Source organism: Hyla sarda, chromosome 6 (assembly GCF_029499605.1).
Source record: "Hyla sarda isolate aHylSar1 chromosome 6, aHylSar1.hap1, whole genome shotgun sequence".
Taxonomy (NCBI): Eukaryota; Metazoa; Chordata; class Amphibia; order Anura; family Hylidae; genus Hyla; species Hyla sarda.
Window position 1 is genome coordinate 85,859,209 of NC_079194.1, and position 17,268 is coordinate 85,876,476.

The 17,268-nt window shown below is 41.0% G+C and overlaps 1 protein-coding gene across 17 annotated transcripts in view; it reads left to right on the forward strand.

The window, feature by feature from the left end:
• Positions 1–17,268, forward strand: part of CACNA1D (calcium voltage-gated channel subunit alpha1 D) — a 453,220-nt gene that overhangs the window by 394,595 nt on the left and 41,357 nt on the right. For 10 of the 17 annotated variants that reach the window (XM_056524364.1, XM_056524368.1, XM_056524363.1 and 7 more), the window contains 8 exons: positions 1,390–1,518; positions 3,516–3,581; positions 6,251–6,342; positions 6,460–6,619; positions 9,007–9,134; positions 9,619–9,715; positions 11,100–11,202; positions 11,965–12,066. In XM_056524364.1, the coding sequence (XP_056380339.1) occupies positions 1,390–1,518; positions 3,516–3,581; positions 6,251–6,342; positions 6,460–6,619; positions 9,007–9,134; positions 9,619–9,715; positions 11,100–11,202; positions 11,965–12,066 (877 nt within the window). Of the gene's footprint in view, positions 1–841; positions 881–1,389; positions 1,519–3,515; positions 3,582–6,250; positions 6,343–6,459; positions 6,620–9,006; positions 9,135–9,618; positions 9,716–11,099; positions 11,203–11,964; positions 12,067–17,268 lie in introns of all 17 variants that reach the window. The other 7 variants (XM_056524370.1, XM_056524357.1, XM_056524361.1 and 4 more) reach the window with 1 other exon arrangement.

Consider the following 17,268-nt stretch of genomic DNA (forward strand, 5'->3'; position numbering starts at 1 on the left):
GGCCGCCATGAAAATAATAAAAACTTCTACTTTCCTACCTTGCTTCCCCAGAGGTCTCTGTGTGAAGTCTTCCGGTCCCCTGCTGAATGCTCCGGCCGCAACTTCAGAGACAAACTTGTCTCGGCAGTGATGGCACACTCAGCCAGTTAAATTAAAGTTAAACTAAACAGCCTAAGGCTAATTTAACAAACATTATTAGGGTATTTATTGAGTCATAAAACGAAAAGGGCTTTAAAAAAATACTAAAAAAATTAGGCCCATTGCCTAATGATGTGACACATTTATCAAACAGCAGGGACCACTTTCAGACAGTCTAGGCTTAGTTTACACTTAGAATTAGACTCTTTAAGTAAATCTGGGCCTTAGTACATCACCAATTACCTTTTTATTTATTAATTTTTTTATTCCCATAAGACATAATTTTACTTGTGAGACAATGGCTTTCCATTATTCCTAGCAATATAGCACTTTTGCAGAACCAAACATAGGAATCTACAGATTAGGACGTGAAACTGCAATACAGTACTGTGTTTCCCCATCTAAAGTAATTCTCCCAAACTTAAAATGATGCTTGGAACAGTGACCCAGCAGTGACCATATCAGCTGCTAGCATCACTGGTAACTGTCACAGGAGAGAAAGAATTTGTTGCCTAACAAATTTCCCATTTGTTTCCATTACCTGGGAATAAAGTAATTTCTATAGATCAGTTCTATCATGTTCTGGCCCAAGCCCACTAGGAACTTATTCTCATGAGACCTTGCTGCCTCCACATCCAGTGTTCTTTATCTTGTTCCTCCTGGCAGTATTTTTTTAATATTCATTGTTCTTGATTTTTTAAAGCCAATGCCAACTGAACAAGGCCCCACCGGGGACCCAGCGGTAAGATGAGTGGTCCCGGAATGGTTTGACTACTTTTTACCTGCACTTTGTACCATTTCCTGCTGGCTTGCCTTGTTTGACTGTGTTTTCTCAGAAAGGTTTTGAAGTGGGTTTTATGGCATTCATTTCATCCAGCTGGTTGAGAATTTAGGAAATGCATGTGTGTGCCCCTGCAGCTGGAATCCAAGTGTGTCTTAGCATGCAGCTTTGGTGCAGCATAGTCGCTGCCTCTGGTAAGCACCATGCCTCTGTGCTTTAATGAATGGAAAGGCTCAATAATCTATAGACGTTCTTTACCGCCACATCTACTGCAGAACTATTAGCCCCATCTGTCAGAATAACAACGGGATTTGTAGTTCTGTTTGTGCCATTTAAGGATTGCCTATTCTAGATTTACAACATGGTCTTGCACAATGTGTTATTACTATGTGCAGCCACCTCCTGTCCTGTCATGTGTACTATATATCTGCTCCCCATGCCCGTGACATGATTTACCCAATGCCTTACAGAGCTCCGAAGACAGCGCCCGCATCTCAATTACCTTCTTCCGACTATTCAGAGTCATGCGACTCGTGAAACTTTTAAGCAGGGGTGAAGGGATCCGAACGTTGCTGTGGACATTTATTAAGTCTTTTCAGGTATGTAATGCATATTTCTTTACTTCTTATAAGAGGACAAGGTTAGACTTGGTGGCTCAGAAGACACATTATATATACAAACACATAGAGACCGGATGTGTTTTTTGACCTGACAATCTGCCCCAAAGCGGGCGGATTACAATTCAAAAGATGAACTAAGATACATCTGTTTGTTTTAAATATTAAGTTCTATTAAGGGGTACTCCAGTGGAAAACTTTTTTTTTAAATCAACTGGTGCCAGAAAGTTAAACAGATTTGTAAATTACTTCTATTAAAAAATCTTAATCCTACCAGTACTTATTAGCTGCTGAATACTACAGAGGAAATGATGTTCTTTTTGGAACACAGTGCTCTCTGCTCACATCATGAGCACAGTGCTCTCTGATGACATCTCTGTCCATTTTAGAAACTGTCCAGAACAGCATATGTTTGCTATGGGGGAATTTCTCCTACTCTGGACAGTTCCTAAAATGGACAGAGATGTCAGCAGAGAGCACTGTGCTCATGATGTCAGCAGAGAGCTCTGTGTTCCAAAAAGAAAATAATTTCCTCTGTAGTATTCAGCAGCTAATAAGTACTGGAAGGATTAAGATTTTTTTATAGAAGTAATTTTCAAATCTGTTTAATTTTCTGGCACCAGTTGATTAAAAAAAAAAAAAGTTTTCCATCGTAGTACCCCTTTAAAGTGTTTTTCCCATCTCTTTAGTTATTGTCTATCCATAGAAAAGGGAGTAATAAGCAGATAACTGGGGATCCGACTACTGAGATCCCAAAGATCCTGAGAACAAGGACATAATTGCGGAATTAATATTGCAGACCGCGCCTCTTTCTGCTTTGTTTGTTCGTTATGGGGCTGCCAGACATTTCTGAGTCCAGCTCTCGAAAATGTTTGGTGCCCTCCATAGACAATCATTTGAGCGGTGGCTGCGCAGGCATAGTTAGCATCATTTGCTTGTTAGGATATAACTTAATGAGAACGGAAAATTACTTTTGTGGTAATTCCTATCCAGTTAAATTTTATGGCCATGTTTTTACAGCCGTTAAACTAAATGCAACGTCCAGCTCAAAAAAGTCTGTTTTTAGGAATGTTTTTTTTTTCTCCTCACATTCTTGTGCCGTTTTCCTATCAAAAAATGGCTGGTTTCCAAATTGCATAATAGTATTTGTTGTAGAAAATGAAAGGGCAAAAATATTTTGTCAGATACAGTATTTAAAAAAATCAACCAAAACAAAATACAAAAAGAGCTCGAAATAGTGTAAAAAAAAAAAAAAAAAGGACTTACATTTTCAGCTGTTATATGCAGAATAAACAGACTTTAGTCTAAGGCTGTGTTCTCATACATCATTATATGTAGCCAAAACCAGGAGTGGAACTGACACAGAGAAAACTATATTGGAAAGATTAGCACCTTTTTCTGTGTTTTAAACCCACTACTGGTTTTGACAAAATATTACATGTTAAAGGGGTATTCTGGGCAAAAATATTTTATCCCCTATCCAAAGTATAGGGGATAAGGTGTCTGAACGCGGGGGGCCCGCTGCTGAGACCCCCACGATCTCCCTGCAGCACCCGCATTCTATGTGGGTGCCGAGCGTCCAGTTTCGGAAACCTCCAGGTTTCCAGGACGTGATGTCACGCCACGCCCCATCCATTCATGTCTATGGGAGGGGACGTGATGGCCATCACGCCCCCTCCCATAGACATGAATGGAGGGGGCGTGGCGTGATGTCACATCCCCAGTCCCGGAAACCCAGAGGTTTCCGAAACTAGAGACGCATTCCCCGCATAGAATGCGGGTGCTGCAGGGAGATCGCCGGGGGTCTCAGCAGCAGGCCCCCCCACGATCAGACACCTTATCCCCTATCCTTTGGATAGGGGATAAATATTTTTGCCTTGAATACCCCTTTAATCCAGCTGTACAGTTTATGACATAGATTCCAGTTTGTTAATTTGCATAGAATAGAGCAAACATCTTTTCACCATCTTTTTCTACAGGCTTTACCTTATGTCGCCCTCCTTATTGCGATGCTGTTTTTCATCTACGCTGTGATTGGCATGCAGGTCAGTATAACATATTGTAACATTATAGTGATGGCCGGTGATAAGAGGTGACTGGCAATGGAGCCAAATAAGTGAATGTAACACATATTTACTGCACGGTCACCTATCTCCGCACAGTCATCGGACTAGTCACTGACTATACCACGCAGTCCTAAAATGTATGCTTTATCACCCAGAATGACCCGATCCATGTGTCTGGGTGTCTCATTCCTTCTCCATTAGACAGGACACGGTCCGCTCCAGATTACAGCTTTCTGCTTAATTGAGACGACTGCTTGGTAAATTGAGTTACGTCTTTACTGGTGGGAGATAATTATTACGTGTGTTGTTCTGATGAAACATTTGTTGAAATGTTGCGGATCCTGTCGTTTCCCACTGGCTGATGCTCTGATCTTTTTCACAGTGAGAAATTAAAATAGCCTCATTGACGCACAACTAAGTGAGACAGCAGAGGGAAGACTTTTCAATTCCTATCATTATTCCACGTAAATCCACTCCAATAATTAAATGTCCCTTTAGGGAGTGAAGAATATATATGATTTTCTTAGGAAACCAACCTGGAATCTGATCTATAATGGAGTTCCTCCTGAGCTGATCTTATTTACCCAGAATGCCAGGATATTACATAATTACAGGACTGAATTTTCTATTGGAAAATAGTGTATTTCATGGCAGAAATCGAGGACATTTCCATTTACCGTATATACTCGAGTATAAGCCGAGTTTTTCAGCACGATTTTTCATGCTGAAAACGCCCCTCTCCGCCTGTCAATCCCTTTCAGTGGTCTTCAACGTGCGGACCTCCAGATGTTGCAAAACTACAACTCCCAGCATGCCCGGACAGCCGATGGCTGTGATGATGAAGGGGGGGGGGGGGGGGATGATGACAGGGTGACGATGACGGGGGTTTGGATGATGACAGGGTGACGATGACGGGGGTTTGGATGATGACAGGGTGACGATGAAGGGGGTTTGGATGATGACAGGGTGACGATGACGGGGGTTTGGATGATGACAGGGTGACGATGACGGGGGTTTGGATGATGACAGGGTGACGATGACGGGGGTTTGGATGATGACAGGGTGATGATGACGGGGGTCTGGATGATGACAGGGTGTTAATGACTGGAGTCTGAATGATGACAGGGGGGGGGGGGGGATGATGTATTTCCCACCCTAGGCTTATAGTCGAGTCAATAACTTTTCCTGGGTTTTTGGGGTGAAATTAGGGGCCTCAGCTTATATTCAGGTCGGCTTATACTCGAGTATATACGGTAGCTTTTTTAGGGATTTTAGTTTCCTGTAGTTTAGTCCTGTGTGAGGCTTCTAGAAGCAGCTTCTGTTCAGAATGTGCATTGATTCCATATTGAAAAGTGATTTGTCACTCCTTTCTTTTTTTTTTCATGACACCGATTTCAAATCCATGTCCTAAAAATCTTCCTCATAAAAAATATAGAATAGAGTCTCATTGAAATCAGTAGGATACGGTCAAATCCTTGAACCTACAACAAAGAACACAGCAGAAGCCAGCATGGAATTTTGAAGCGCAAAGTCCCGTTTATTGAAGTAAAAGTCGGTAGAAACTACTTGTGTCTACTGATTTTTACTTCAATAAACGGGACTTTGCACTTCGAAATTCCACGTTGGCTTCTGCTGTATTCTCTATTGGATTTTGGTGTTGCCATACACCTGCCGTGTCGTGGATGGGACCCACCTGTGGTGAGCTGGCCTACCTTCTCTACTACAACAGAGAACCCCTGAGGATTTCGAAAAAGCATTCTTATCATGTGTCTATGTTACAATATGTTAAAGGGGTACTCCACTGGAAAACATTTTTCTTCAAATCAACTGGTGCCAGAAAGTTAAACAGATTGGTAAATTACTTCTATTTAAAAATCTTAATCCTTCCAGTACTTATCAGCTGCTGTTTACTACAGAGGAAGTTATTTTCTTTTTGAATTTCCTTTCTGTCTGACCACAGTGCTCTCTACTGATACCTCCGTCCATTTTAGGAAGTGTCCAGATTAGGAGCAAATTCCCATAGCAAACCTCTCCTGCTCTGGACAGTTCCTAAAATGAACAGAGGTGTCAGCGGAAAGGAAATTCAAAAAAGAAAAGGACTTCCTGTGGAGCATACAGCAGCTGATAAGTACTGGAAGGATTAAGATTTTTTAATAGAAGTAATTTACAAATCTGTTTAACTTTCTGGCACCAGTTGATTTAAATATTTTTTTTCCAGTGGAGTACCCCTTTAACTTTATTTCATTCATTAAAATTTGTGTTCAAGTGAGTGCTAAATTAAGGATTAAAACTACAGTCACTATTGGTCTCTACTTATTTTTGTACTTCCAGCACCTGATTAAACACTCATACGCTGGACTGTAATTATTATATAGGTGTATACCTTAGTCTTTCTGAGGATCAGTAACGGTCACATTGTGGACCAATGGTAAGTGACATAGATTACAGCGAGAGTTACATATAGGCCCTCATTTACTAAAGGCTTCCCGACTGTTTTTATCAGTTTGTGCACCTAAATTTCTGTCGCAGCGACCGTGTGACTAAATTTGTTACTATGAACCCTTGACCCTGGCCTTAAAGGGATTATAATTTGTGGTGTACTGTAATATGTCTGCAACATCATATAAAACACCAGTTATTTTTTGCAGGTTTTTGGGAAAGTTGCCATGAGGGATAACACCCAAATTAATAGGAATAACAACTTCCAGACATTTCCGCAAGCCGTTCTGCTGTTGTTTAGGTATCTGTAGTTATTTCTGCTATTTTATTACTAATTCTACATGTATATTGCAGTGAATGAACCCTGATGGTTTTTTATCTCAGTGAATGATTCCTAATATCACATCCTCTCCCCAAGGTGTGCCACTGGGGAGGCCTGGCAGGATATCATGCTGGCGTGCTTACCAGGAAAGCGTTGTGACCCGGAATCAGACTTCAACCCCGGGGAGGAGTACACATGCGGGAGCAATTTTGCCATTGTCTATTTCATCACCTTTTATATGCTATGTGCATTCCTGGTAAGTGTTGGGAAACAGAAGTGCATGCTGAAAAGATCCTAAACTGCAGTGCTGGGGTACTAGACCGCCTTGTAGAGGGGTTGTGAACTTATGGCTGACTTTATCCTGAAAATTCACTCTTTTCCATAGGTAAATTTGATTGATGAGTTGTGATACCACACATAGCCCATGACTAAAATAGTCTAAAATGTTTTTCTTTTTTGTTTGTTTTATGGCATCCTCTCTCTCATTTACATAGGGCATCACTAGTTTACTGACAATAGTGTTTAGGGATTGCAGTCAATGAGGTATCAATGTCAATGTGAATAGATTTCACTTCAATTGGATCCCTGAACATTGACTGGACAGATTAAAGGGGTATTCCAGGGGAAAAAAAATTATATATATCAACTGGCTCCAGAAAGTTAAACAGATTTGTAAATTACTTCTATTAAAAAAATCTTAATCCTTTCAGTATTTATGAGCTTCTGAAGTAAAGGTTGTTCTTTTCTGTCTAAGTCCTCTCTGATGACACCTGTCTCGGGAACCGCCCAGTTTAGAATCAAATCCCCATAGCAAACCTCTTCTAAACTGGGCGTTTCCCGAGACACGTGTCATCAGAGAGTACTTAGACAGAAAAGAACAACCTTAACTTCAGAAGCTCATAAGTACTGAAAGGATTAAGATTTTTTAATAGAAGTAATTTACAAATCTGTTTAACTTTCTGGAGCCAGTTGATATATGTGAAAAAGTTTTTTCCTGGAATACCCCTTTAATCCAGATCTTCGTTGCACCATGCTGATCAGATTTTGAGGGTCAGAATTTGGCAGAAGGAATCGATTAGCCCTTCCTGTCAGGTGTGACTGGTGTAGACTGGTGGAGGTGGTGTAAGGGTGCGGGAAATGTTTTCTTGGCACGCCCGGGATCCTCTTATACCTGTTGATGGACATTCGAACAGTAGGGCTTACATCACCCTTGTGGCTGACAAAGTTTATCCTTTCATAGGAGCTGTTTACCCTATGGCAGAAGGACACTGTCATCAGGAGAATGTATGATGCATTAAAGGGGAACTCCGGTGAAAAACAATTTTTTTTTTATTAACTGGTGCCAAAAAAATAAAACAGATTTGTAATGTACTTCTATTAAAAAATCTTAATCCTTCCAGTACTTATCAGCTGCTGTATGCTTCACAGGAAGTTCTTTTTTCTTTTTAAATTTCTTTTCAGTCTGACCACAGTGCTCTCTGCTGACACCTCTGTCTGTCTCAGGAACCATCAAGAGCAGGAGAAAATCCCCATAGCAAACCTATCCTGCTCTTGACAGTTCTTGAGGCAGACAGAGGTGTCTGCAGAGAGCACTGTGGTCAGACATGAAAGAAATTTTAAAAGAAAAGATCTTGCTGTGGAGCATACAGCAGCTGATAAGTACTGGAAGATTTTTAGGGTTAAGATTTTTAAATAGAAGTAATTTACAGATCTGTTTAATGTTCTGGCACCAATTGATTTAAAAAAAAAAAAATGTTAACACCGGAATTCCCCTTTTAGGGTGCGTTCACACGGGCGTATTTGTCAGCGGATCCGCAGCTGCGGATCCGCTGACAAAGGCCCCTAAAGTGCCACTACCAGCAGACACACTGCGATGTGTGAGTTACCCTGCAGTGTACTCGCACACATCGCGGCCGCTCTCTGTGTAGCTCAGGGAGCCGGCGGAGCTGCCGCCATGTGCGGGATGTGCGGATACACTGCGACTCGCACATACCAGTGTGTCTGCTGGTAGCGGCGGATTGTCGCTATTAGCAGGCACAAAGAGGGCAGCACTTTAGGGGCCTTTGTCAGCGGATCCGCAGACAAATACGCCCGTGTGAACGCACCCTAAGGGTTATATAATCATGGAATTTTTGCAGGAACATTGTGATAGTTTTCCTTGCTTCACAGGCATTCACATCCCCCAGATGTTAATCCAATAGGATATCTAGGGGAGGAGCACAGGCTGTTCAGGGCATGTCAGTACCTCCATCTTATGTGCAGGAATTGTGAAAGGCTATCCAGTCCACATGGGCCAATATTACCAAAGAACAGTTTTAGCACCTAGTGCGATCTTTTCCACAAGAATTGCTGAAGGCCAAATGGTGGTCCAACAGGCTACTAGATGTGTGCCTCTAGTAAATGACATAATCAGTGTACTGTATATGGCAGCGGTCTCCAACCTGCGGACCTCCAGATGTTACAAAACTACAACTCCCAGCATGCCCGGACAGCCTTCGGCTGTCCGGGCATGCTGGGAGTTGTAGTTTTGCAACATCTGGAGGTCCGTGTGTTGGAGACCACTGGTATATGGCATAGTTTCCTGTATAGCATATGAAATAAAGGGTCTATGATATCATGTGACACCTGTTTCAATACCTATAGATCATTAACCTGTTTGTGGCTGTCATCATGGACAACTTTGACTACCTGACTCGCGATTGGTCCATCCTGGGTCCTCATCACTTGGATGAATTTAAAAGAATATGGTCTGAATATGATCCAGAGGCCAAGTCAGTTTCTTTCTATGTTTTGTGTGCATTATGTGGGTAAAAGATGTGTGAGTTTTAACCCTGGCTGCTAACATTGTAGTGATAACACTGTAGTATTACATGCCGGTCATCTTGGGATGAGACCCCACCCTCTAAGACAAAGATTGTCTTTATTAAACATCCCATGTAAGTGAATGACATGTATATATCCAGCATAGTCTTTATAAAAGTCATCATAGCTGTTAACCAGAATCCTCAGGCTGAGACTCAAGGTGAAGCTTAGACAGCAGTAGGCATATTGCCCAGTATGATTGGTATGAGCACCATTCATGTTTAGATTTTTTTTCCACTGGAAAATCAGCTTATTAGGGTCTATGGACGTCAGCCGTAATTGTGTTCTTGTGAAGAGACCGGATGGTAGATAGATTAGCATTGCTGACTGGTAGAAGTGATTGAGCTGCACTGTGGCTGCACAGATAACAAATAATAATCTTTTATAATGTAGAGGAAGAATCAAACACCTGGACGTGGTTACTCTGCTCCGCCGCATTCAGCCTCCTCTGGGCTTTGGGAAATTGTGCCCTCACAGAGTCGCTTGTAAGGTAAGGTAATATAGTTGATACAGTAATAAAATAGAAATCAATCCAGGATATTGGGCTTTATCTTATGTTTGTCATACTATTGCAGTCAAGCTAGTCTAGAAGCCCATCTGTCACTAGATTAAAACATCTAAAATGTGTCCTTAAAAAGTACCTGTCACCAAATAAACTTTTCTAAACTAACTCAGGCTATGTTTCCTAACTACTCCTCCCACCCTCCTCCACCCAAAGCTCCGTATCATAACATTCTTCTTGGTCACATAGTGCAATCTCCCAGCAGGAGAAAGTGGTCGTTTTGCAGCTTTCAGTGCTGCTCTGTGCAGCTGTCAATCAAGCTCAGTGCAGCCAGAAACACTTCCTGAATTTGGTCTCCTGCCAGGCCGGGAGGAGACCGAACTCAGTGGCCCTCATTTACTTAGAGTGGAGTGTTTGTTCTGGAGTGATTTCAATATCACTCGTCTTTTTTTTTCAGGCTTATTTACTAATCTGTCGCACATGTCGGTTATTATTCTTTTGCACGGTTTTGTGTGTCGCACTAGTCAATTGTGTCGCACAATCTCCGAGCTAAAGAAATTAGTTGTGTGAGTCAAAATGGTTTAGATTTGTTTGTTTAAACATTTTTCTTGAATCAAAAGTATTCATTCAGTATTATAATTTGTCAAACATTACAACAATTATCCTTGTTTATCAGTTTGGGTGTTAAATTGATTTAAACCTAATATTGCAAATGTGTTAACAAGAAAAAAATATATAAACATTAACTATCACAAAAGCATTCAATATTTTATTTATAAAACTGTTGAACTGTACAAAATGTTTTCAGGTTATGAGACAAGTTACTTTCACACAAAACAAAATGGCAAACAGTCCCTTGTTAGAAATCACTCCATTTTTGGAATTTCACTCAGCCTCTTGACTGTCGGTTATCGTGTGAGGCAAACTCACGCTTTTTCTAGAATGCTTTTGGAAGTCGGTAATTTTTTGGTTTTTGTCGGTAAAACGTGCCCATTCCGAGTGTTTTCTAAAGTGTCGGTTGTACGACTAAAATTTGGTGGCATAAATAGTCGCACAGGCTGTTGCCTGTTTTTACCTGAGAAAGAGACATGTGTAAGCCTCGAAACGCGTTGTGATTTGGCTTTAATAAAGAAGATCATTATTTAAACCAACGTCTGAGTGGATTGCGCTATCATTCCGGTTTTTTTCCTGCATCTCTTTCCCTCCCTATGTATGGGTAGTGTGTACTACCCCTACCCGCACAGGGAACCAGCAGGGCAGCCACCCTAAAAACGGGAATCCTGCCCAGAACTACTTGGTAGAGACCATAGAATACCCACTATATGTATCCCTAGGTATTGTGCATATATAATTACATGTTTTGTGTCTGCAGAGACTGGTTGCCATGAACATGCCACTGAATAGTGATGGGACAGTGATGTTTAATGCCACGCTGTTTGCCTTGGTTAGAACTGCCCTGAAAATTAAAACCGATGGTATGTGAATGTGAATTTCTTGCTTTCTCTATTTCTCACCCTTTTTCTCTCCTATTTCTCTCTTGTTCTCTTTCACACTTTCTATCTCTCTCTCTATCTAACAGCAGAAATTGTACAGTACTAAAAAGTGTCTTAAAGGGTTTGTCCTTCATAGACAATAGACAAAAAAAATAAAATATGGATTATGCACTGATCTATTGTTGTTCTGATGCTTACTGAATCCCCACTGACCTTCAGTTCTTGGGATTGTCTCACTGTCTTGACACACAAGAAAAAGTCCATCTCAGTCCATCTCTGTTTGCAGTAGTGACTTGCCTGGCCAGAGATTTGCTTTGCAGAATTCTGCATGAATATTCCGCACGGACATTCCACAGCAGAGTACCATTGGTTTCAATAGGATTCAGTTGCACTGTTCACACGGCAGAATTTCTGTGCCAGATGTTTCTGCCTCGTAATTTCTGTGTCTGGCATCCGCACAAAAAATAGTTAAGTCTATTCTTTCTGTGGAGTCTGAGATGGCGCATTTCCGAGCGGTCCTAGCGCATGCCTGTTAGTCAAATGTGTGGAATGTCCGGACATTTGTCGTCTATGTGAACCCACATGTTTAGTCAGAACAATGAAATAGTGATCAGTGGGGAGCCAGTGATCAGCCCATGAAATAAAGTGGTGCAACCATGTTGTTACCATCTCATGAATCAGTTTAACCATTTCTATCCATGACCTAGCTGGAACCTTCCTTAAGTGTCTTGTCCCATTTTGCAGGAAATCTAGAACAAGCTAATGAGGAACTCAGAGCCGTCATCAAAAAAATATGGAAGAAAACAAGTATGAAACTTCTGGACCAAGTAGTGCCCCCTGCAGGCGGTCAGTGTAAAACTTTTAATCCCCACACTTGTCACACAGTATTGTTGTATTGCACAGTTCATACTTTAGCTGTGTCCTTGTACACGGCATATTATGTATACTTTATTTCCCCATTGTAAAATAATTCCCTGTTATCTGTTATCTGTGTAGTTTTCCAAAGACTGTCGTAATGGTGCATCGAAGGCCAGCAGAATGCCCCCAGTTCACCGAATGGCCTCATTTTAATAGCAATAAAACTGCTTTTATAGCTCCTTGCTTCTAGAAACAGTGCCACTCTTATTCTCAGTTTGTATGTGGTATTGCAGCTCTGCTCCATTGAAGTGAAGAGAGCCAAGTTGTAATTCCACATGAAACTTGAGGATAGAAGTGGCACTGTTTTTGGAAAAAAGCAGCAATGCTTTTCTAATCCTGGATAACCCTTTAATGATCTTCTAGACTTTCATATCAGCTAGTTGTTACCACCATCTTTATAGAGGTTGTTACTTTCATAGAGTTTAAAAATCCAGCCAAGACTCTGATCACAGGACTTGGTCACATCTGATTATGTTGGCCTGTCCAATACATTGTTCTTTACATTGTTCATCCTAGATGTTACCCTGGCCCCATATGAGGTAAGAAAGATCCTGCTTATTATCTAAAGGGAGCTTAATAGCATAACGTTCTTTGTGTCTTCAGCCACCCCCCATGCCCCATCCTAATCACAGACAAGACAATGGGCAGGTATGCTAGATTGATAGATTACATTATAGCTATATATAGAACATAGATTCATCATAGATGGGTCAATCATAGCTAGATAAAAAAAAAGATCATAGATATATTGATGACAAATGTAGAAAGCAAGAGATATATGTAGGTATTGGATAGATCTTAGATAGATGGATGGATCTAAGACAGATTTGTCAGAGACAGATTAATCATACAGTATAACAATGAATGAATGAATCATAATTGGGTCCGTAATATATAGATCAATTAATCATGTATAGATTGATGATAGATAGAAATAAAAAATTGGTCAGCATATCCTAATACACAACTATTGCATGAAATAAGTATACAGGTGCACGCTGCTGCGGCTGAACTGCAGATACAAACAAGAGAATAGCAGCAGCACTGCTAGCACTAAGCTATATGTACAATATGAAATATTTTACTTTGCAGTACTGCTATGGTGAAAAAAAGAGGTTGGTAAGCTAATGGTAATTGGTAAGCTAATGGTAATTGGTAAGCTAATGGTAATTGGTAAGCTAAGAACCTCTTTTTTTCACCATAGCAGTACTGCAAATTAAAATATTTCATATTGTATATATAGCTTAATGCTAGCAGTGCTGTTTTATTCTCTTGTTTAAATTGATAGACGATAAAAAGATCAGAGACAGATTGCTTAAAGATGGAATTAGATTGTTAAAATAGAGAGCAGAAAAGACATGGATAGAGAGATAGAGAGATAGATAGATAAAGAGGCTTTGTCTATCCATCTGTCTAACAGAGCATCTGATATTGTTTGAGTGAAAAAACAGCAATTAATATGTCTATCACATAAGTATAAAGGAAGGTCTTGTGACTGACACTAGAACAGAAGGTAAAACACATAAGTATGTATGTGTATGTACGTATGTGCGTGTGTATGTGTGTGTGTGCATGTATGTGTGTATGCGTATGTATGTGTGTATATGTATGTGTGTGTGTGTGTATGTTTGTGTGTGTGTTTGGTGGTTGTGGGGGTTGCATAGATAGAGAACATTGTGTTTTTGGGCTCCATTAAAGCAATAATGCAGGATCTTAAGCTTTCTGGCAGTGAGTGCCCCTACAAGCAGGTGTCTAGACTACAAAGTGGTTTTAGTTATTGTGGTGATCTAGCACTGAGGATATCTTATATAAAGTACATTACAGTGCATAGCTCTATAAATGCTTATCTTTGTGTATGTTGTGTGCACTTACATAAAATTATCATTCATATTATATAATCATATTAACCATAATCTACTGTCTTTACAATGAACTAGGAAAATAATTCCTTAATAAATAACAAACAACATAGATTGCTAGATATGTCTTCACACCATGTGACAGATCCCTGGGGATATAGATGAGGATTCATTTATTGTGTCTTGAAACTTCCTTGTTACCATCTGCTTCCTGTATGATGATGAAAACCAGAAGGATCTATCCGATTCTAATAGCGGCTTTCACCGCAGAACAGACATGAAGTCCACACAAATTGTCCTAATGATGTGATATCATCTACAGTCAATCAGATCTAGGGAAATCCTGTTTGTAAATGTAGTTTATTCTGTAATTGTTGTAGACATTTCTCCATGTAAATTGTTTTCTCACTACAGATGTTATTATTGACCAGAGCTGTGATAACTATTGACTATGTTTTGTGCTTTGTGTGTCTTCTTTACAGTGATCCACAGCTGGGCTGAGTGACAGGGGACATTGTGAATTAGGATAGAGACTCCATATTGAGTCATCACCTGTCAATCACAAATGTTTGGTTGTAGTTTCACTTCCTTGAAAAACATCATAGATCTTTATTTTGTGTGAAGAGTTGAACCAATCACATTGTGGTAACTAAGGGTATTTCATGGGACGGTTGTCGGCTGAACATGCAGGTCATTGCTCTGTGTAATAGGCCCAGCGATTAGGATGAATGAGCAAATGCTTCTTAATCGGCTGATCGCATCTTTTAAGCTGGTCATCCACACGTGTATGTAATAGGGGATGTGCAACCGGCACTGATAGAAGCAAAGGGCTGCACAAATGATCCAACAAGTGTTTGTGCGTCCCAGCCTGCACGATAGTTGAGCCATGTGATAGTCTCCTTAAACCAGGGCCACCTGCATAATTGGCATTTACATCAGGTATTGGTTTTCCCATGTAATTTAGCACCTATCACAGGGGTATTGTAGTATTACAGCATCCATTCAAATGAAAGATGTCCCTGTCATAGAGGTGTCCCTGTTACCAGGTTTTCTCTCTGGTTTATTTTGGAAGGAGTCCCAATCAGAGACCTCCTCTGTTAACTCAGTATACGCTTATAGAGAATGTAAAAAGGGGTTTCAAACACTTTTAAAAAAATGACATCCAGTGAAACCTCATCTGGAACAAATTTCTGGTGCCCTGGATTATCAACTTCTGTGACAGGACCATACCCTTTCTTCCATTGCACTTGCTGGTGGTTTTCTCAAAGAAGTTTGCCTGAATATATATAGAATTAGGCAGAAGTTGTATCATAATTCACATGTATTACACGTATGCTTAAAAGAGTTATCCGGGGAACTGATAAGGACTTTCCTTTCCTCGTTCCTCTGCTCACATCCAGTTTAGTGCTGTGTCAGCATGAAACCTTCTCCTCCTGGATTAAAGCAAATCGGTCATCCTGTTCACCCACAATAAACCCAATACACTGGGTTACAGTGTGAGTGAACAGGAGACTGACTGACTCCTATATGTACTTTTACTCCAGAGATCTGTCCCTCTGAAGATCTGTTTCCATCTTCTGTGAATCGCGTGCTGGAGGCAGGCCCGCCGGTCACGTGAGCGTTGTGCCGACTGAGCACTCACGTGACCAGCCACAATGAATATTCAAATTGAGCCGGCGGGTCCGCCTCCAGCGCGCAATTCACAAAATATGGAAGAAGATCTTTGGAGGGACAGATCTCCGGAGTAAAGGTAAAGGTACGTATAGGAGTCAGTTACCCCTCATCAGTCTCCTGTTCACTCACACTGTAACGCAGTGTATTGGGTTTAGTGTGGATGAACAGGATGACCATTTTCATTTAAAGGTGTCTGGCTGTGGTGGTAGGGCAAGCTATGTTGTGACAGCTGCATTAGCCCACATCCAATAAACAATGTGTGATCAATGGCCGCATAATGCTTAGGCAGCATTAGGCTTATTTTCCCATAGCAACCAATCGCAGCTCAGCTTTCACTTTATCAGAGCTTGTTAAAATATGAAAGCTGAGTTATAATTGGTTGCTAGGAGCATGCAGATGTCACAAAAGAGTACCTGCCCCATTGTCACAGCCTATCTCTTTCAAGCCAGGGGAGAAGGTATCAGGCTGAGATGGCACAAATCCAGAAGTGAGCTGCTGGGGAGTGAGGGGGAGGTAATACCATTTCAATGTCCTGAATAACTACTATAAGCACCTTTTACATGGGTAGATTGTCAGCCTCGCAAACGTCCATAGGAGTGATCATTACACCGTGTATAGCACCCTGACAGACTAACAGCTCACAAACAAGCAAACAATGGTTTATTGGCAAATCACATCCCTTATGTGACAGTAAATATGATCATCTGTCAGCAGCACATCTCATGTAAACAGGGAATGTGTTGCCAACAAATGCCCAGTGTAAATGCTCCTTACATCGAGTGCTGGTCCACTTGCTGTATCATTGATCAGAGCTTGTAACAGGTACTTTAGCTACCTGTGTAAAAGGACGCTTACCTTTCACCCACTTCCTATTTAGCATTTTATTCTGAGACCACAAACAGATGTTGAATGAGAAAAATTTCAGAAAATAATAAATTATGCAGGGAGTTACCCTGAGGTTTACTTCTCTAGTTCAGCATACGCTACACCTTCTCTTTATAGGAAGCACTGTAGAGGTCCTCCTGCACAGACCCGATCCAGATTTTCGGTAGTGGCACTGCAGCCACTGATGTGATTGACTCTCATAGTTGGCAGAAAGTGCTGATGACCCTTTGTGGGTCGTGATCTTTGACTGAAACTTCCCCTGTCACCAGCCTACCTTCCTGGGAGTTACTTACTATCTTGTAACTGTCTGGTGTTTTAAAGGTGCAGAATCCATTTCTTTCACCATTCATATAAAGAGCTGCATGCCTATAAACTAGTCATTTTTAGCTTATTCTACTTTTGTAGTCTTGAAGCATCTTTAAGGAATGTTCAGGTGTGGAAGCAACTTGAGGACCCCAGTCCCAGTGATGATGGAGGCTGAGCGCTATGAAGGTGACATTCTCAGTCTCTTTAGTGAGGAGCATGCCAGCCACTCTGCTCTTCAGCATGATACAAGGAGCATTCTTAGCATTGGCTCTAGACTAGGGCAGCCACTTCCACCATGTGTGGCAACCATTGTACCAAGAGAATGCCGATATGCTAAAGCCAAGAAGAACTGAGACCAGATAAACAGCAAAATAAACCCATCGATACTGCACATTTAAAACAATTG